This window comes from Scyliorhinus torazame, chromosome 12 (assembly GCF_047496885.1).
Source record: "Scyliorhinus torazame isolate Kashiwa2021f chromosome 12, sScyTor2.1, whole genome shotgun sequence".
Classification (NCBI taxonomy): domain Eukaryota; kingdom Metazoa; phylum Chordata; class Chondrichthyes; order Carcharhiniformes; family Scyliorhinidae; genus Scyliorhinus; species Scyliorhinus torazame.
In genome coordinates, this window is record NC_092718.1 from 60,319,003 (window position 1) to 60,341,374 (window position 22,372).

The following is a 22,372-nucleotide window of genomic DNA, read 5'->3' on the forward strand; positions in this document are numbered from 1 at the left end:
TGAGACATTTGGGTGTGCTTTATTTTTAGGTGTACCTCAATTCCAGTCATAGAGCCTGGTGAATCTTCAAACACCTCGTACCCCATCTGAAGTTGTTACAAGTTGCTCTTTGAATCCACTAGTTGATTTATTGTTTCCCAGTTAAGCCTAATCTTAGTCAACTCTGTCAAATAGATCAGGAACATTTCCACAGACAACATGAGGAGGCAACTTTGCCGTCTGTCCATTTAATAATCTCTATTGTCACAAGTTGGCTTACATTAACACTATAATGAAGTTACAGTGAAATCCCCTAGTCACCACCCTACAGTGCCAGTTCGGATACACTGAGGGAGAATTCAGAGTGTCCAATTCACCTAACAGCATGTTTTTTGGGACTTGTGGGAGGAGTACCCGAGGAAACGCATGCAGACACTGGGAGAACATGCAGACACCGCACAGACAGTGACCCAAGCTGGGAATCGAACCTGGGACCCTGGAGCTGTGAAGCAACAGTACTACCCACTTTTCTTCTACTTTCACCATAATGCATCCTTTTAACGCTGTGACCTCTTCACCTTCGGGTCACATTTGACGGTTTTAAAGACAGATGCTTCAACTTTTGATGATAAATTGTCTCCGGTATTAATGATACAGCTGCACCCACATCCACTTCCATTTTAATTTCATGGCCTTCGAGCTTTGGATATGCCTAAAAATGTTGTTGATCAGCCCACATTGACAAAACACCTAACTTCAGCTTCTGCAGTACCTCGGTCATGTTGTCTTTTGAGTGATCTTAAGATTCATCCACTAATTGATAGACATGACTGGTCTGTTTAGCTGTGTTTTGTTCTTGCAGTGTTGGTGTAGGAGAAGTTTTCTGGGCCCATCGTGCCTTGGCATTGTGGCCCTTCTTGCCATAGTTCTTGCATGTATTTGTTTTACTCCAGCGTTACCCCACTGAGTGTCCAACCATCAGTAACATGGTTGCACCCTTTCAGTCTTATTCTTTGTGGTATTCGTTTTGTGGATAATTTCTACAGCCCTTATATGTGAAGCTTCTCTTGGTGAATGGTGTAGCAACTTCCACACCAGATTTTAGAGTTAAATCACATACAGTGAATAGCTTCACTGTGGAGTTCCCAAACCAGCCTATCACAAAATGTATCATCAAGTGTTGCACCAAATGCACAATATTTTGCTAACTTTCTTACAGTCACTATGAACTGTAAAATGTTTTCACCTTCTTCCTGACTGCAACAGTGGAAACAAAACCTTTTCTGTAATCATAATGGTCTCGGAGAGAATTGCCCTTCCAACATCTTCATTAATTTAATGTTGGACATATTCCTGATTTTTCTGGGTGAACTAAATTTTGTAGCAGCATAAAAACTTTATACCCTACTGAGCTGAGGAATGTTGCGACCTTTAGGTCCTCCGGTGTCTGATTTGCTCTGATAAATAATTGGAATCTTTCCCCGTATGAGTCCTCACAATCTTCATCAAATGCATTCCAGGCACCCGTTTTGCCCATCCTTTCAGATCCCAACTATTAGGGCTTACACATCAACCAACTTTGCAAACAAGTAGAATTTTTTTCTGTTTTGCCTGGTCGTAGTCTGACTCTGGATTCTTGTAAAACATGACAAGAGTGTTATTAAGAGATGTTGTTCATACAATCCAAGGTGGTGAACTGCCTAAAGCCCGTGCAAACACTCTGCTGACAGCACTATACATCACGTGATGCTTTATCGGCCAGAATGTATTCCCAGATACATAACAGGAATATTAAAAATTATGGAAAGTGAGGAGAATAACATTAGACAAGTTGGCTCACACAGAGGGAAACACTGAGCTAACCTGATAGCCTAAATGGTCTGCCTGTATGTCATAATATTGTCTAATAAGGCAGCAGAGTTTTCATTAAAGTGAGTGGGTCAATAACAAGAGGTCATGGATTTTAACATAATTGGAAAAAGAAAATGGAAGAGAAATGATGGATATTTCCTCACATAAGACTGTTAAGATCTGGAATGCAGTTTCTGAAAGTGTGGTGATGATTTAATTGTAGCCTTAAAAATGGATTTGGATAAATACATTGAAGGAGAGTGGAGGGATAAAAATAAAAGATACCGATTGGTCAGGGTCATCACTCCAAGGTTGAAATATCTTCTTTCCTCACAGTTTTACAAATTGAAAATTGTTTGGGGTTTCTCGTTTGTTATCCTAACAAAAGTTGGAGTCTGGTCTGGCACCTTAACAATTAAAAAACCCCAGAAGCCTAACTCCCAACATTAAATTCTTCACTCATCTTATTACGATTGCCCTTCAAACAACCCTGAGTTATTAGCCTCACTTTAGCCTTATAAGCACTTTCTCGATACAAATCTACCTACATGACAAAGCAAGTTACCCCTTATCTGACACTGATGATTCGTAATGTTGATTAACATCAACAGAGAGATCCTGTAAAATGTGGACCATTTTCGATAAATTGGGAGCCTGCTCTCAACAAAGGAGACATAAACAATGAAAGTTATCGTCACGTCCAAAAGTTATCGTCACGTCCAATGTGCGGGCCCAGCCTTAGGCCAACTGAGGAAGAGTATTTGAGGACTAGGATCTGATACTCAAGGACAAAGCCAAGGTTTCCCAGGCAGCAGTGATCCCTATGCTCCTACGTGGTTCTGGGATTTGGCCAATCTGAAGCAGGTACATAAAAGGTCTGGAGAAGTATCACCAGCAGCACTTCACAAGATCCTCCAAAAAACAGTAGCAAGAAAGACAGTCAAACCGCAGCATCCTCTCCTAAGACAACAGGCCAATGGACAACTTTGTCATTCTTTGCCACCAAGAATATGATAAACACTGTTATGCTCAAATATCCATCTGGAAGATTAGCATGTGAAGCATAACTAAAAATGAATAATTTCATATCTTCTGGAACACCCAGGTTTGGAAACCTAAGTATGCATTTCTCTGAATCTACTTTCTTTAATTTTTTATTTGCTCCCAGAACCTCCTCAACTTGTCGCATATTTCATTATAGCACTCAGTTCCAATTCTCCATAACAAGTATCAAGTCGAATAGAAGTGTGCACAACCAGTTCAACTGTACAATCAAATTTCTCAATTGCTTTGTTTCTTCCTTGGATGCAGGATCCTCTTTGTGAAGACCTGGCCCGATTTACTGGAATGTGATTGACCGTTTCTATCTAAGGCAGTTAATAATAATAGTAATAATAGTAATTGCTTATTGTCACAAGTAGGCTTCAATAAAGTTACTGTGAAAAGTCCCTAGTTGCCACTCCCTGGCGCCTCTTCGGGTAGGTCAGTACGGGAATTGAACCTGCGTTCTGGCCTTGTTCTGCATTACAGGCCAACTGTTTAGCCCACTGTGCTAAACCAGCCCTTGTAGGTTAGTCCTGCTTAAAGTGTAACTCTATATAGTTAAAGGCCCCAGAAGCTTGACTTCCAATTTGAAACTCTTGTTTAGTGACTTTAACGTGTTATCGCCGCTGAACCTGAAGTTAGTAGAACTCTCATATTCATTAACCTTGCTTTGGTCTTAACTATTCAGAGAATCTATTTCAATCAATCCACTCCACACACTGTGGACATGTACTGTGATAAATGTATAAATTCTTACATATTATATTTTATAGTCTGTGGCAGAATGTTATTAAAAACCCTAGTTTAAAATATGTAGAGCCAGTGTGTCTGCTAAAGCTGCAATTAAAGAGTTGTAAAAGGTGAGATCATGATTCATTCTAACCACTTACTAGGTTACAGATAAGGGTCTAATGAGATAATATTATAGTTGCTGGAGATTCCCTGGAGAGTAGATAATTTATTAAGGGCTGTATTTGGTCCTAGCTAAGCAGGTCATATGACATCTTAGTGGGGCACAGATGATGTAATTAATGTGAGGAGCTAGGTCTGTCTGTAGTTTTTCAATTTCCCATAGGATTTGACTCTGACAAGACGGAAGGATTTTTAAGTTGTCAGGAGGTTTGCCAAATGCTGTTAGGTTGAGCATAAGTGTACTGAATCTGATCTCTCTCCACAAGTATCGATGCAGCTAAGCAAGTAAGCCTGTTTAGTTAACTTTCTTCATAATTGGCGTTTGAACTGTATTGGGTTGCTTAATTTGAGTTGGTAGCAGGTATGGATAGTAAGGTTAAGTTTTCCCTTGTGTTTAAGAACTGTTTAACTGATAATTGTAAAGCTATTCCCTTGATGTTAGTGTAGTTAATTTTGTGTTAAAATTAAAGTTTGTTTCAACATAAAAGATACCTATTTGTCAGAGTCATCACTCCTGGGGTGAAGTGTCCTTTCCCTCATAGATTGGAAAATAAGAAAAACAAATTTGGGGTTTTCATCCAGTATGTTAACAAATGTTGGGGTCTGTTCTGATATCCTTTTAAAAAAAAAAAATTTAGAGTACCCAATTCATTATTTCCAAATAAGGGGCAATTTCCCCTACCAGGCACATCTTTGGGTTGTGGGGGTGAAACCCACGCAAACACGGGGAGAATGTACAAACTCCACATGGACAGTGACCCAGAGCCGGGATCGAACCTGGGGCCTCAGCGCCGTGAGGCAGCAGTGCTAACTACTGGGCCACCGTGTTGCCCTCTGGTCCGATATCCTAATAGTACACACTGTCTAACACAATGAAATTGAATGAGTCCACAGCCAGAACATCTATTACAGGACTAAACCTTCTAGTGGCCACTGCCAATTCCTTCTGACAGATTGATGTTGCTATCTGAACCATCCATGTCATGTGTCATTTCAAAAACCATTATTCCGTTTCGGACAATTCATCACATAATGATATTTTGAGTCACGTCTGAAACACCTATGACCATTTCTCGGATATTCCTGGAATTCATTCTCCTACCATAGTTATCCAATTCCTGTCATCTGTTAGAGTTAGCAAAAGGATCTCTATCCTCATTTCTTTTGTTCGTGTTTACTTTCATATTGATGCTTTTGCCCCATATATCAGTGGTCTCGAAATGCTGCCAGCATCAAATCTTTCATCTTCTGTGTTACCACTGGAGGTCCCATGGGTGCCATTAAAGTGGATGGGAATTAATATTTCCCTCAATGTTTTGTCAATCTACAGACATCTGTTCCAAAAGCGCATCTCTTTCTGAGAATCTAACTCCAGTCAAGACCAGGAGCCTGTCGACAGCACACTATAGCACAATCCAATAATTTTAATGCAAGGACTGCATCAGAGATTTCAAAATAAAATCTATTTTGCAATCGTGTATAGAACCTGTTAAATCCCATGATATGTTCTTCTACGGAATAACCATCTATCCTTCTAAATTTTGTCATGTGAGAGTGCCTTTAAGACATGGATGTTTAAGCAATGTACCTTTAAGAAAACAATGATGTCATAGAATGGGTGGAGCTCAGCTCAGTTCAGCCATTTTGCAGTTTGGTTTTGCAGTTTGAAAAGTCCCTGGCTGGTTTTGCTGAGAGCAGCTAAAAAGTGCCTGGCTGGTTTTGCTGAGAGCAGTTTAAAAGTAGAAAGCCAGTTTGAGACAGCAGCTTGAGAAGTTCTGGTTTGCTTTGATCTGCTTGAAGGGAGAAAGCCAGGTTTGAGAAAGCAGCTTGGGTGTGTCTGTGTGTTTCCAGAGTGTTTGCAGGAAGAAAGCAAGGTGCTGGAGCTGAAGTCAACCAAGCTAATATATATCTCTGCCATTCTACAGGAAATATATATATCCTTTAACCTGATGTGATACTGTTTAAAGGTGTTAAGTCTCTTGGAAGTTTGAAGGAACATTTTAAGGAGTTATTTATTGTTGCAATATTTTCTGAGTTATCTTTGAAGTAAGGGGTGTTAAGAGATCCAATGTTTATTTAAGATGTTAAGTTGAGTTCATGGAATAAACAGTGTTTTATGTTTGAAAAACCCACGTGTCCATAATTGTAATCCCACACCGAGGGAAAAAGCCATGTGCTAGGAAAAGCAACAAATCCATTAAAGGGAGAGGTTGGTTGAACTCCATGATACATTTTGGGGTTCTGAAAACACCTCGCCCATAACAATTTATTAAAGTCTGACCTTGCCTAATACACATTTAACAGACCATCTTTTCTTGTAAAGTTTGTCCATAAATTTTATGAATTTATCCAAACCTGCCTTGAGCTCCTGATCCTGTTTCCCGTGGGAAGTGCATAGCCTTGTTTTTTTCTCAATTTCCAATCTCCACTTTAATCCCCCCACTCTCTGCTGCCAATGCTAACAGAAACCATGACATAGACCTTTTCGTTACTGAGAGAGTTTATTGAATCTGTTCGGTCTTGAAGCTCTCCTCACACTGCCAGTGTCCCAACTGTCCCGGATTTACACTCTTTTGAGTGGAAACAATAAACAGGCGGACAAATCAACAAGTCAAGTTGAAGCGATAGCCCTGAAAGGGGCACTGTAACAAAAGAGAAAAAGCTGAAAGGAAACTTATTAAATCAAATGAAAACCGGTCTGCTATTTACATGTGCTCAAAGTACTTAATTAAACAGTGCCCTTCACATGTGCTTCCTAACAACATGATTAATATTCTGGAGCACAATCCACAGAATCTAGCAATTAACTGAGTCAAATGCCAGCTCTCTGAAATTGCCACCAATGACGAGGAGATTTAACACTGGATCAGCTATACCAGATCAGCCTTCTACAAACAATGAAAAAGAGTCTTTCACGACAAAATCCTCCAAAAGTCAACAGAAGTCCTAGTGTAGAGAGCAGTTGTCATTACCACACACCTGTACTGCAGTGAGACCTGGACTTTCTTTAAATGGCCCATAAGAGTATTAGAGAAATTCTATCAGCAATGTCTCTATCCCATCTTCCACAAACATTCAAACCTTCCACCACTGACAAACAGTGGCAGCCATGTGTACCATCTACAAGATGCACTGCAGTAACTCACCAAAGGTTCCTTAGACAGCACCTACCAAACCCACGACCACTACCATCTAGAAGGACAAGAGCAGCAGATACCTGGGAACTCCACCATCTGGAAGTTCCCCTCCAAGTCACTCACCATCCTGACTTGGAAATATATCGCCGCTCCTTTACTGTCGCAGGGGCAACATCCTGGAACTCCCATCCAAGTGCACTCAGGTACGGCTTCTGAACAATCTACTCTGATGGAATAGGCACTGTGTCCAGATGGCCAAAAAGCCATCTCCCCCTGTTTCCTCAACTCTCAAGTGGCCAGTGGAGACGATGCAGGCAGGCAGCCCGGGGGGGGGGGGGGGGGGGGGGGGGGGTGGAGATGCGGTGCCCATGACCCTGGCCAGTCACTCCCCCAGTAGGTGAACCCGGAGGCGATCAGAGCGTCCCATGCGCATTGGACCTGACGCACACGTTATGCGGTCTCCCGTGCCTGCCCCGGGTCCTGTGTCCTGCCCATCTTTGCCCTCCCTCCCGCGTACCTCATTGGATGAGGACTGACGTTTATCCTCCTCCTCCAGCACGTCGCCCCCCCTGCTGCGTGGAGACGCTGCAGGCCACCACGGTGCGGGCGACCCTCTCAGCGCTATACTGGAAGACCCCTCCAAAGCCCACCGGCCTGTCCCCTGTCACCCCTCACCCCAGCCAGCCCGGCCAGTGTCAGGATCGGCAGCCATGTTCACACCTCTGCATGTTCTACCTCCTCTATCTCCCTCATCAGCACTGCTCCTCTTTCATAATTTTTAAAAGCAGAATTGAACTTCGCCACCGGGAATTCTCCCCGGTGGAGAGTCACGAAGGTCCCGGAGAATACCAGGCCAGGCCTGCTAATGATATGCAAATGGCATTTAGTGTATGTGCAGAGTGGAATGCATTGGTGCCACTGTCGAGGCACCAGAGAATTGCGATTTGGCATGAACCTGGCCTCCGCCACCATTTCACCATCAAAAACGATTCTCCGCCCAATTGCCTTTTCTGATTTTGGGGCCAGCCGACAGAGAATTCCGCCCAGTATCTCTTGCAGGCTGCAAATCATTAACTCTCTGGGGACTTCCCTGGGCAAACCACACTTACCCCAAGCTTTTAACCCTTAAATTGCCCGCTACATTTATAATCCAATTTCCTAAAGTCTTCCAATCGTCACGCAGTCCATGTACCTCGCTTCTCACCCATCATCCCGAATATTCAGTGACTATTTAAATATGCCAGTAGCTTTCCCTACGCACCCCACAGCTGTCACATCCCCTCATTCACTAAACACCTCTGGAATATAAGTCACCCAAGTACCCACTCTGGGTAACTGAATATGATAACTCGATCCCGTATGTCGAGAGCACTCACATTCTCACTACATAACCCATGATCTACCCCAGTCTGTACGTCAGGACCTTCATCAAGGAATGCATGAACACTTGAGGTACAATGTGCTCCGTTTACTTCCAAGATGTTTCAATTGGAATTAATTCATCCTGAGAATGAACCTTAACAGTATGTTTGCCATGTTTGGTAATCTTTTACAATGGCTTGGTGGCACAGTGGTTAGCACTGCTGCCTCACAGCACCAGGGACCCGGGTTAAATTATGGCTTTAGGTGACTGTCGGTGTGGAGCTTGCACTTTCTCCCCGTGTCTGCGTGGGTTTCATCCGGGTGCTCCGGTTTCAACCCACAGTCCAAAAATGTGCAGGTTAGGTGGATTGACCATGCTAAATTGCCCCTTGGTGTCCAAAAGGTTAGGTGGGGTTACGGGGATAGAGCGGAGGTGTGGGCCTAGGTAGGGTGCTCTTTCGGAGTGTCAGTGCAGACTCGATGGGCCGAATGACACTGTAGAGATTCTGTGAACCACTTACCAAGACCAAGGAGTCGGTTCAGGTGAAGAACGGTTTGAAAATCTAAAGAGAAAAATTGTGAGAATAGAAAGTTGCAGCGATTTGGTGATGACAGAGTGAGCGGGTAAGGACAGAGAGTTGGATGGTAATAGTGCTTGAGCAAATAAGGTCCATATAAATACCAATTGTAAAAAAATATAATAAAAGGCTTGTGTTCTAAATGTGCAAAGGACTTACAATAAGATACAAAAACACAAGAATTAGGAGCAGGGGTAGGCCACATGGCCTGCCAAGCCTGCTCCAACATTCAAGAGCATCATGGCTGATCTTGATGGGCTTCAATTCAATTTTCCCGTTAGTCCCCATTTCCCGCAAGAGCTGGATTAACAAACCATGGCTCAGTGGCACAAAACTTGAATATTGCTGAACAGGGGGACAAGTTGCTGAATCTTCAAGCGTTGCACTCATCAGGACAAACACAAGAGTACCAAATTTCCAAATGATCACAACCATTTGTACAACAGGAGAAAAGGGTGTTGATTGGTCAGCAAGTCGACATTGATTGCTAAGCCGCTGGCAGGAAGAAAGGAGCAGGAAGTGGGGAGAGTGAATTATGAAGATATTTTAACCAATCGGTCCCACATACAGTTGATGTACATGCACATCTAGTAATGCACAGTTGAAAGCATCTGTGACAAACAAAGTCATCTAAATCTCCGTGTATAATTTGTTTGGATTCACGAATATCTTCATTCTCTTTGTCATGTCTAATTTCAAAGTCCCTGCTGCTTCACTGTGGGCAGTTCATCACATGATAATACTTTTGAGTTATACCTGAAACACCCGTGAACAGTTCCTTTCACATGTTACAAGGCTATACCTCCATATTTTGAAAATATGGGCCGGGATTCTCCAAAACAGCGGCTAAGTGTTGGCACCAGCAATAACACCGGAGCATTTCACGCCGGCTTCAACGGGCCCCTTGGCCCAGCGATTCACTTACCTCAAGGGGGCTTGCAGGGCCCTGGAGTGCTCCATGCAGCTCCGGCTGCCGATACGGGGCCCTGCACTTCGGCTGTGAGTCCGCGCAACATGACGGACCCACACAGCGGGCCGACCCCCACAAAATAGGCCCCCCCCAGATCGCGTGCGCCCGCCGATCGGTGGCCCCCGATCGGAACCCTGGCCGTCCCGGAGGACCCCGCCCGGTGACGGATCCCCCCGACCCCACCAGGGCGGCCGCAGCAGCTGCCACTTCCAAGTGCCCGCCGGGTGGAACCATGTTAGAACCACGCCGGCGGGAACCCAGCCAGCTGCCGGCGGAGAATCGCCGGGGTGGTCTCTTTCAATGGCCCCCGACCGGCGCTGCGTCGACCACGGTCGCGCGACTGGCAGCGATTCTCCGGTCCGCGGAGAAACGCGGGAAGGCATCGGGCTCGATCGCAGTTCTGACGCCCCATTCTCTGCCCCCGCGCCAATGCCCAATTTTGTTGTGGAGGCTCGGAGAGTCCCGGCCATGGTATTTCAGCTTTCAACTGGCGAGAAATTGTGCAACTCGAACTGAGTCAAGATAAAGGGGCTGGTTTAGCACAGTGGGCTAAACAGATGGCTTGTAATGCAGAACATTGCCAGCAACGCGGGTTCAATTCCCGTACTGCCCTCTCCGAACAAGAGCCGGAATGTGGCGACTAGGGGCTTTTCACAGTAACTTCATTGAAGCCTACTTATGACAATAAGCGGTTATTATTATTATTAACTGCTTTTATGTGCAAGGCCATAAAAGGGCTTTTATGAGGTGAGAAACAAACAAATCATCCTCAGTGGAATGTGAAGAGAGAGACATTTTCTTTCATCCATTTACCAAAACTCATAGTTATCTAAAGAAGAGACATTAAAAATACAAAGTACTGGATAGTAAAAAAATGGCCACTATAGACAGGCACACCCAACACCTCATGGAATTACACAATGGGTGAAGTAGTTCAAGGAAAGGCTGCCAACCTCGAGAGAAAGATTTGAGGTGACTCAGGCAGTTCAGGAAACATGCTGAAGGTGTCACAAGTAGACTTACATTAACACTACAATGACATTACAGTGAAAAGACCCTAGTCACCACATTCAGGTGCCTGTTCGGGTACACAGAGGGAGAATTCAGAACTCTCAGCTGGCACGGGAATTGAACCCACGCTACTGGCCTTGTTCTGCATCACAAGCCAGCTGTCTAGCCCACTGAGCTAAACCAGCCCAAGGCAGCAGGCATCCAACATGGCCTTCCTCGCCACAACCTGGACATCAGTTCAAAACAGGATCCAGTCCTCATGAGATATCTTGGTACAATCCAGCAGTTTAAATTCTAATACTGATCCAGGGAACCCCAAATTAAATTATTCATCAGTCTTTTGTATGATGGGCCCTAACCTCCGAGCTTTGGGCCCTAGCCTCCCAGCCTTGGGGCAGTGTATCTTGGGTCTGTCAGGCGTGATGAATTGTTCCAGCATTTTCTGTTTTTATCAATGCCAAGATCATACCTTGGGCGGGATTCTCCCAGCCGCGTGTTTCTCAGCAGCGAGAGGCTGTGTGCCATTCGGTGGCTTCAGGATTCTCTGTTCCCACTGCTGTCAATGGGAATTCCCATTGAAGCCACCCCACGCCACCAGGAAACCCATGGATGGGGGTGCGCTGCCGGCAGGACCAGGGAATCCCGCTGCCAGCGAACTTCCAGAGAATTAAGGCCTTGTATCTTTTTTGGTTGGGACACACCTGTGACCGCATATCCCATTCATTCGGGCAGCACGGTAGCATAGTGGTTAGCACAATTGCTTCACTGCTCCAGGGTCTCAGGTTCGATGACCGGCTTGGGTCACTGTCTGTGCGGAGTCTGCATGTTCTCCCCGTGGCTGCGTGGGTTTCCTCCGGGTGCTCCGGTTTCCTCCCACAGTCCAAAGATGTGCAGGTTAGGTGGATTGCCCATGCTAAATTGCCCTTAGTGTCCAAAATTGCCCTTAGTGTTGGGTGGGGTTACTGGGTTATGGGGATAGGGTGGAGGTGTGGGCTTGGGTTGGGTGCTCTTTCCAAGAGCCGGTGCAGACTCGATGGGCTGAATGGCCTCCTTCTGCACTGTAAATTCTATGATTCTTCCACTGGACACATGTTGCAGAGTCGACGGCCATTCTTGCTCATTGCACTGACACTTGTTTTCTACCATTTTTCACAATGACGACCAAAGTTTTGTTTTTCACCTTGTCTGCGTTTTTTAAATTTTCCAACCTTCATCTTTGGGTCGCTGCCATGTTCTATTCCAGAAATGTGGCTCATGAAGGATATAACTGGAGCCCAACTTTGCACACCGTCATATCTATTCACAGAGTTACAGAAACAAGCATACATCTCCTAATGACAATAACCAGTTTTAGCATCTAAAGGGGCTCGATTGGATGTCCTTTAAATAGGGTAGATGGGAAGAACATTTTCCCCTCAGTAGAGGGTTTATAAACCAGGGGGCATAGATTTCAGATAAGGAGCAGGAGATTTGACGAAAAACATTTTCACCCAGAGGGTGGTGGGAATCTGGAACTCACTGTTTGGAAGGGTAGTAGAGGTGGATATCCTCACAACATTTAAGAAGCATTTAGTGTACAAGGCTACGGACCAAGTACTGGAAAATGGGATTGGAATAGATAGGTGCTTGATGACTGGCACAGACATATGGGCCAAAGGGCCTCTTTCTGTGCTGTAAAACTATGACTGGATGAATGTGAAATGATGTTGGAATATTAAACCGTGTGAAATGATGCTGACTGCCTGTTACCTTTGTTACAGACAAGCCAAAGAGATTGTGTTGAAGTATGAAGGCAGATTAACTAGGACAAGAGGCTATCAAGCTGCAGGGGCAGAAGTAAGTTTGTTTCAGCATTTGGAAACCCAGAGCTTAATGGGAAGGAATGTCCTGAGACCAACCTTTAAAACATGCCCATAGGAGTTTCTGCTTCTTGCGGTAATTAAGTTCCTCCCATCCTTTGAATATTTATAACAAGGCTTAATTAAGATGTTCAGAATGGTGAAATAAAGCCATCTCTTGTCAGAAATGTAAATTATCTTTATTGTCACTAACCTTAATTAAATAATTCTTTATTTTGAAGGTGAAGTGTGGAATCCTTTGTTCGAATTCTGTCATAATAAATATTTAGCTTCAGCTCCTTGCTAATATTCCGTGTGATTGGATGGACTTTGTGATCGCGCTGATTTGTTCAAATCCTCTCCGCTTTGAGCTCATTTGTCGTACAGTTTGCTTGAAAATTTGTTGCTGCATTGTAATGTACTGCCAATCTCTCTCAAATTTTAGATGTGGAAAAAATTTGGGAGGCTGGTGTACAATATCACCGTGCTTTTTATCCCCTGGGAAATGAGGATAAAGAAAATAGAGAGTAAGTGATTTGAGCAAAAGTTTAAAAATGTGGATTTTGTTAGATTGTTGCTTGATTTGTTCCCTCCTGTGTCAATGCCAGGCACCACACTGTAGCCCTCTCTTAATGTGACACTGACTGAAAAATGAGACTAAAGCCCAACTACAATGATGAACCCAATCTTCATAGCTTCATTCAAACCTCGTGTTTACATTGAAAAATGAGACTAAAGCCCAACTACAATGATGAACCCAATCTTCATAGCTTCATTCAAACCTCATGTTTACATAGAGAAAGGACAGGATAATGTATGAATCATATTTTATGTTTCATGAACTCACTCTAACTTGTGTGAGCACTGCTGGCAAAGAGAAGTGGGCTTCATGTGGACTCCAACATCTGTAATGGGGACCCAAGTGGTGCAGCAAATTACACTTCCCCAACCAGATTGAAGAAATGAAAGCCTTTGCCATCTGAACGATCTGAAGTATAATGAGTCTGCACAACTTAATCTCTTGTGAGCATAGTTTACATTATCTTGCTAAGAGCAGTCACCAGATGGCACAAGGATTGAAATGTCATGATACATTGGTGTAACTTGAGTATGGTTGTGTTGGGGGTTGAGGCACATTGTTGGTGCAGAATGGAGGAAGATTTTCCCTGTAGTTGTCTGATCTAGGAAGCTTGCTGCTGGCTCTGGGTAATTGAAGTGAGAAGCATTCCATTCCCCGCACCTCCCTCTTGCTTTGAGGATGACAGAAGAGTTAACAGACATCAGACTTTGAGATAGTCCAGAGCTTCTTATTAATTTGGAATTGAGGTCGCAAGTCAACCATGATCTTATTGAATGGTAAAGTTGGCTCAAAGGACCAATCTCATATTTTTTTATTGTTGCTGTCTCTGAAATTTGGTATTCGTACATCTGTCCTGATGAGTGCAAGATGAAAAGAATTTGACAGCATGTATCTTTTTTCTGTAATATTTCTTATCTTGTTACTGAGATATTGCACCACTGGGATTGTGCTACTGTTGTCTGTACGAGTGAAATATTTTGTCATTGTTAGGTCATTTTGGCTCTGGAGTCGCTTCATATTTTATCTTTTTGAGATGGATGTTTGGCATCAACATAGTGCTGACTGTAATGACTGGAGCGTTTGTCATATTGCCAGAGGTAGGTGGTGTTTTGTGCTTGAGGTAAATTTGTCCAAAATCTTCTGCTCATATGTACCACATTCAGCTCATCTTACCCTCAGTAATTCCTCGCCCTACCACTTTGCACGAGCTCGCTCCGATTGTACATATTGAACAGGTTTTCACTTTTGTTCAGAGTCTAATACCAATAGCAGCAGATCAGCCACCTGCTTCCATCCTGCGCCATTTCCTTCCTATCAAATTTAGATTTCCACTCTGGCGAGAGTGAAATTTAATTTGAATTGAACTTAAAAGCCTTCTTCTTTTCTGCAATGCCTCCTGTGGCCAGGGGTTGCCAACTCTGGCGCGACATAGTCCTGGAGATTTCCTCACATGACCTTGCACCTCCCCGCCCCAAAACTCCTGGCATTGGTCACCCGCCTGGTCCATCTTCAGAGTGTTGCCCTTCTATGATTCTATGATGAATACAACAAAATGAGATAGATTGTTTAATTCAAATAACTTTTTCATGTAACATTTTACCATGTTGCATTGTCTGTTATCAACGTGCAAAGATGAACATATTCAATTCCCTTTTCAATCAGTTTGATGTGAGCTGACATCAGTTCAGTAAAGTCAGTAATGGGATTGCATCTGTTTTGTGTTTTTTTACAAGCTTTTAGCAGGCGCTCCATTTGGAAGTGTTCCCAGCAAAACTATTCCTGCAGGATACGTCTCATCCGCACAAGATCTGGACACCATCTGGTCACTCGGGGCAAGCCTGTCAACATCCTTGATTACTTTACCAATATTACACCCCAGTGAATTGCTTAAATGTTTAATTAAGCCAGTGTCTTGTCCTGACTTTCATTCTGTCTGCCATGCAGGGCTACCTCCAATATTCTGTCATGTTTTACGGTTACTATGGCAATGAGAGGAAGATTGGGAGGGCAGGCTATCGTTTGCCACTGGCCTACTTTATGGTTGGAATGGCAGTGTTTGCCTACAGCTTCATCATCCTCCTGAGAAAGTAATTATCCCAAACCGCACTTCCACTTAGAATACTAACATGGATTTCCTGTTATTTGGAGCATCATCTGCTGATTTTGCAATATTTTCCTGACTTTCCGATTGCGATATTAATGGGGGTGTTGGGAGAGGCTGTGTTGGGGGGGGGGGGGGGAGGAAAGTCTGTCAGTTAATCACTGGGGTCATTTGGAGGCCTTTCCGAGCTTAACAGCAGAGCCTCACTTTAAAAAAAACACTCCTGCCCAAGGACTGGACAATGACTAGTCGCCTGATTGGCAGGTGGGACATAAAGTAATTGGCCATAAATTCAGCTGGGGACCTCAGCAGTCGATCCAGGATGAATGAAGGCACCAGGTAATCACCGGTCAGTGGGTGGAGGTGGTGGCAGTGTGGGAGCGATGACAACCAGGCCGTAATCTTTAACACTTACCTTGGCTGCTCAGATCCTCCTCCCTCAGATCTGCTGCTGGGAGTCACTCATCTCACGGTGACCCATCGTTACTGTTAAATTTGGGCCACGGTGCCGATGAAGTTAATTTTTGTAAAGTTAATTAGGCCCCTACCTGTCATGTGCAGAAGCCTCGCCAATAATTTGTTTTCTGTTTGTCAAATTTTAACCAGTCATATTGAGGTCACTTTGAGGAGCGGGGAAGGGGCTTAAAATTGAAGCCCAGGTGTCTGTTTAGGGGTTCTTGTATGTTGCTTTTTCTGCTTGGGTTTTTAAGTTCATCCCACCTATTTTATTTGCTGGGGGGGGGGGGGGGGGGGGGGGGGCGATTTCCAGCTATTCTAGTCAGCGGAATTTTCCAGTCCCTCTGACGGCGAACTCCTGCCGCAGTTTTCCCGGTCACAGTGGGTGGATTCGATGGGAAATTCCATTGACAGTGGTGGGGCCAGAAAATCCTGCCACCAGCCAACGGTGGTCCACCTCCCGCTGCCGAGAAACACGCCAGGGAGGCACGGAAAATCCACCCTCCCCCCTCCCCTCCCCCCACCACCACGTGTCTGTTTTCTTAACATGACGGAACAGATTATAATTGTCGATATTTGAAAGCGTGAGTTCTATCTACCCACGTCAGTGTAGATGTTCCTCTCCACTTTACAGCTATATTGCTGAGAATGGGCAGGATTTACCAACCAGCCGGCCCCGTGTTTATCGGCGGCGGAGATGGTCCGTCAGTGGGATTTACTGGTCCCACCGTTTTCCCAGGGATTTCCCGTTGACTGCACCCCTCATCGCTGGGACCAGAATATCCCACCGACGTGAACAGCAGGTAAATACCGCCCAATGAAGCAAATCCAAAAGGGGAAGAACCCTTTTATAAGAACGAAGGAGTCCACACCGGGTAGTTCCGAGTAACTTTGTTTATTTACAATAACTATTATATACAACACACGGTGGAGCCCAATTGGGTTTCTCCCTAGCCTGTGCCTAACCTGCCGGCTTTGTATATGGCACAACTATACATTGTTTAGAGGTCCCTCACCCTCTTAAACGGGAGAGCTGGTATTCTGCAGGGACCACAGGAAAGCTAATTGTTCCCACCCCGAAGGCTACGTACGGGTTGTAAAAGACCCAATTCTTATCATCGTGCTCTCAATGAACAGAACAGTGTTGTGCTTGTGGTTTATTTGTGAGACACCGTCCTAGAAAATTGGCTGCCCAGAGGTTATTCTTTGGACATCAATGACGCTTCCTAAGCCTCCAATAAGGCAAAAAGGAAAAGCATGCTCTCCATGAGCTGGGGAGTGCGCCGTCCATCATGTTAGGCCGGAAAATCATTGTCCAGTGTCGGGGCTTGAAGCAGGCATCTGGTTCTTCGCAAATATCAACAACGGGGCTAACATCAGCCCCAGACCCCCCAGTCTCAGGTTGGTTTGGCCTAAGCCACTTGGTCTTTGCTGCTCTTCAGAAACCAGGCCTTAAAGGGAGCAGCCGCATGCCATGTCCAACAAGGTGAGAGTTTATCGCATTCTTACTTCAATGTGGAGTCAGATGGAGCAGGAATCCACAGCCCGACCTCCACATTCAAACCACGCCACCGTTAACTCCATACCTCTTCCTCACTCACCTGTGAATGAATGGCCTAATGTCCCATTAGATGGCACCAATGAGCTGGCTGTTGCTCTCCCCAGCGCACCTGCTTTGCGGAAATGAAGCTCAAGTCCCAATATCAGCGACGTCTCAGACTTCAGTACTGAGGTGCGGTGTCACGTCCAAATTTCTTGTCTGTGTCTGTTACAATGCAGAGTAATTCTCTGGTTGCTTTGTTGGTTAGAATGGCGAAGAATTCCCGGTTGAGCATGGCCAGTGCTTCCGATGAGAACTACACCTTCTGTTGGAAGATCTTCTGTGCCTGGGATTATCTGATCGGCAACCCAGAGGCGGCAGAGAGTAAAACGGCCGCAGTGATCAACAGTATTCGGGTAAGAGGCTGCCAGTGACCCCTTCCCCAGATATATGTCATAGAATCATACAGCCCAGACAGAGACCATTCGGGCCATCATTCTGTGCTGGCTCTTTGACAGAGTTTTGCGATTAATCCCAATCTCCCTGCTCTTTCCACGTGGCGTTGCCAAAAATTTCTTTTCAAGTATTTGTCCAAGTTTCACTTTTGAAAGTTACTTCTGAATCTGTTTCGACCACTGAGATCACATCAACGCACCATGTAAAAAATTTCTCCTCATCTCACCTCTCTGGTTTTTTTTGCTATGACTGTAAATCTGTGTGTTCTGGTGATCAACCGTCCAACCACCATTTATCATAGTATCATTACCCTCTGAAAGAGCACCCTAGCTAGGCCCTATCCCTGTAGCCCCACCTAACCTGCACATCACTGGACACGAAGGGTAATTTAGCATGGCCAATCCACCCAACCTGCACATCTTTGGACTATGAGAGAAAACTGGAGCATCCAGAGGAAACCCATGCAGACACGGGGAGAACGTGCAAACTCCACACAGACAGTCACCCAAGGCCAAAATTGAACCCGGATTCCAGGCACCGTGAGGCAGCAGTGCTAACCACTGTGCCACCGTACCACCTCCTTTCCTACTCAGATCAAAAGCCCTTCATGTCATGCAATCTTTGTATATTAATCCAGTGATTGTTTCATGTGTTTCTCAAAGTTTTCATGTGAATGTCGGCTACTGATTGGCTCAGACAAAATGTCCTTTTTGTTTCTGAAGGAAGCAATTCTGGAGGAAGAAGTGAAGAAGAAAGACAGAAGCTTGTAGGTATTGGCCAGAGGGGAAAATACAACTTTAACATTTGTACCATTTGTAACTCAAATCGAAAATAATACATTTCATCTTGTTGTTTTTCCCAGGGCAGTGATAATAAGTTTAAGGATTCTCGCCAACATCCTGGTTCTCCTCTCACTCGCTGGCAGTATTTACATCATTTACTTTGTGGTCGATCGCTCACAAGAGTTAGAGCGCACCAAGCTTGAGTTAACACTGTGGGAAAAGAATGAGGTACACGCTTGTCCTCAAGACTGTTTGACAGCCAAATAAATGCCTGTTGTATTAATGTACTCACGCACTGACTGGTTTCTGTTTAGGTGAGTGTGGTTGTCTCACTCATCACCATGATTGCCCCCTCCGTGTTCGAACTCGTGGCTCAACTCGAGATGCTGCATCCCAGAACCACACTCCGCTTCCAGCTCGCCAGGTACAACCCAGTCTCTCGCCCAAAGCAAAATGTCAACTCTCATTCACCTAGTGCTGCTATCAGGTGAAGTTGAAACACTGTTAATTATTTAAGGTATAATCTATATTCTCAGAGCCAATCCCCAGAGCTTGGTGACAGCAGCAAATAACACCTCCTGTAAAACTGCACTGGCAGCAGAGATGGAGCTCAATTGTACTATGAAATATTGGAAATGCTTGCCCAGATCTTCCAGTATCCGTATGGTTGGAGACCGGACATACCCCAGAAGATGTGTTATGGGACCCTCTCAAAAGTCCCAATGTAAGTACTCCATGGGAATTGCCTGAGGAGTTTGAACTTCTGAGATACAATTTCGGATACTCGAGACGCCTCTAATTCTGAGCTAGATTTCAGACAGTTCCAACTTACTTATTGGGATATTTACCCAGAAAATGTTAGTCAGTGAAACTCTAGGGGAACTCCTGAGTAATTATACAGCTGTGAACCCCACCCCCAACACACCACCACGACACCCCCAACTCCCCTCCCAAACACCCCTACACACCACCTCGACACCATCCAACTCCCCTCCCAAACACCCCTACACCCCCCTCGACACCCCCAACTCCCCTCCCAAACACCCCTACACACCACCTCGACACCATCCAACTCCCCTCCCAAACACCCCTACACACCACCTCGACACCATCCAACTCCCCTCCCAAACACCCCTACACCCCCCTCAGCCCCCGACTCACCCCCTCGATTCCCCAACTCCCCTCCCAATCACCCCTACACCCCCCTCAACACCCCCAACTCCCCTCCCAACCACCCCTACACCCCCCTCGACACCCCCAACTCCCCTCCCAACCACCCCTACACCCCCCTCGACACCCCCAACTCTCGTCCCAACCACCCCTACACGCCACTATACACCCACAACTCCCCTCCCAACCACCCCGACACCCCCCTCAACCCCCCGACTCACCCCCTCGACTCTCCAACCCTCCTCCCAACCACTCCTACACCCCCCTCGACTCCCCAACTCCCCTCCCAACCACCCCTACATCCCCCTCAGCCCTCGACTCACCCCCTCGACTCCCCAACTCCCCTCCCAATCACCCCTACACCCCCCTCAACACCCCCAACTCCCCTCCCAATCACCCCTACACCCCCCTCAACACCCCCAACTCCCCTCCCAACCACCCCTACACCCCCCTCGACACCCCCAACTCCCCTCCCAACAACCCCTACACCCCCCTCGACACCCCCAACTCCCCTTCCAACCACCCCTACATCCCCCTCGACACCCCCAACTCCCGTCCCAACCACCCCTACACGCCACTATACACCCCCAACTCCCCTCCCAACCACCCCTACACCCCCCTCAACCCCCCGACTCACCCCCTCGACTCTCCAACCCTCCTCCCAACCACTCCTACACCCCCTCGACTCCCCAACTCCCCTCCCAACCACACCTACATCCCCCTCAGCCCTCGACTCACCCCCTCGACTCCCCAACTCCCCTCCCAATCACCCCTACACCCCCCTCAACACCCCCAACTCCCCTCCCAATCACCCCTACACCCCCCTCAACACCCCCAACTCCCCTCCCAACCACCCCTACACCCCCCTCGACACCCCCAACTCCCCTCCCAACCACCACTACACCCCCTCGACACCCCCAACGCCCCTCCCAACCACCCCTACACCCCCCTCGACACCCCCAACTCCCCTCCCAACAACCCCTACACCCCCCTCGACACCCCCAACGCCCCTCCCAACCACCCCTACACCCCCTCAACGCCCGTCTCAACCCTTCGACTCCCCAACTCCCCTCCCAACCACCCCTTCCCCCCCCCCCGTCGACTCCCCAACTCCCCTCCCAACCACCCCCACACCCCCCTCAACACTCCCAACTCCCCTCCCAACCATGCTTACACCCCCCTCGACACCCCCAACTCCCCTCCCAACCACCACTACACCCCCTCAACCCCCCGACTCACCCCCTCGGCTCCCCAACTCCCCTCCCAACCATCCCAATACCCCCCTCGACACCCCCAACTCCCATCCCAACCACCCCTACACTCTCCTCGACACCCCCAACTCAATTCCCAACCACCCGTACACCCTCCTCGACACCCCCAACTCAATTCCCAACCACCCGTACACCCTCCTCGACACCCCCAACTCCCCTCCCAACCACCCCTACACCCAGCTCGACACCCCGACTCACCCCCTCGACTCCCCGACTCACCCCCGCGACTCACCCCCTCGATTTCCCGACTCACCCCCTCGAAACACCAACTCCCCTCCCAAGCACCCCTACACCCCCTCAACACCCTCAACTCCCCTCCCAACCACGCCGACACGCCCCCTCGACTCCCCGACTCACCCCCTCGACTCACCGACTCCCCGACTCACAACCTCGACTCCCCGACTCACCCCCTCAAAACACCAACTCCTCTCCCATGCACCCCTACACCCCCTCAACACCCCCAACTCCCCTCCCAACCAGCCCAACACACCCCCTCGACTCCCCGACTCACCCCCTCGACTCAACGACACACCCCCTCGACTCCCCGACTCACCCCCTCGACTCCCCGACTCACCCCCTCGATTCCCCGACTCACCCCCTCGACTCACCCCCTCGACTCCCCGACCCACCCATTCGACTCCCCGACTCACCCCCTCGACTCCCCGACTCACCCCCTCGAGTCCCCGACTAACCCCCTCGACTCACCCCCTCGACTCACCCCCCCGACCCCCGACTCACCCGCTCGACTCCCCGACTCACACCGTCGACTCCCCGACTCACCCCCTCAAAACACCAACTCCTCTCCCATGCACCCCTACACCCCCTCAACACCCCCAACTCCCCTCCCAACCAGCCCAACACACCCCCTCGACTCCCCGACTCACCCCCTCGACTCCCCGACACACGTCCTCGACTCCCCGACTCACCCCCTCGACTCCCCGACTCACCCCCTCGACTCCCGACTCACCCCCTCAACTCCCCGACTCCCCGACTCACCCCCTCGACTCACCCCCTCAACTCCCCGACTCCCCGACTCACTCCCTCGACTCACCCCCTCGACTCCCCGACTCACCCCCTCGACTCCCCGACTCCCCGACTCACCCCCTCAACTCCCCGACTCCCCGACTCACCCCCTCGACTCACCCCCTCAACTCCCCGACTCCCCGACGCACTCCCTCGACTCACCCCCTCGACTCCCCGACTCACCCCCTCGACTCCCCGACTCCCCGACTAACCCCCTCGACTCCCCGACTCCCCGACTCACGCCCTCGACTCACCCCCTCGACTCCCGGACTCACCCCCTCGAGTCCCCGACTCACCCCCTCGACTCCCCG

The 22,372-nt window shown here is 47.5% G+C and overlaps 1 protein-coding gene across 1 annotated transcript in view; it reads left to right on the forward strand.

Annotated features, from left to right (window-relative positions):
- LOC140386421 (transmembrane channel-like protein 3) overlaps positions 1-22,372 on the forward strand; it is a 107,038-nt gene that overhangs the window by 25,224 nt on the left and 59,442 nt on the right. Inside the window, exons 3-11 of the mRNA XM_072468751.1 lie at positions 12,605-12,680; positions 13,128-13,209; positions 14,253-14,359; positions 14,996-15,094; positions 15,207-15,349; positions 17,628-17,775; positions 18,538-18,581; positions 18,678-18,825; positions 18,912-19,021. Of these exons, the coding sequence (XP_072324852.1) occupies positions 12,605-12,680; positions 13,128-13,209; positions 14,253-14,359; positions 14,996-15,094; positions 15,207-15,349; positions 17,628-17,775; positions 18,538-18,581; positions 18,678-18,825; positions 18,912-19,021 (957 nt within the window). The remainder of the gene's footprint in view (positions 1-12,604; positions 12,681-13,127; positions 13,210-14,252; positions 14,360-14,995; positions 15,095-15,206; positions 15,350-17,627; positions 17,776-18,537; positions 18,582-18,677; positions 18,826-18,911; positions 19,022-22,372) is intronic.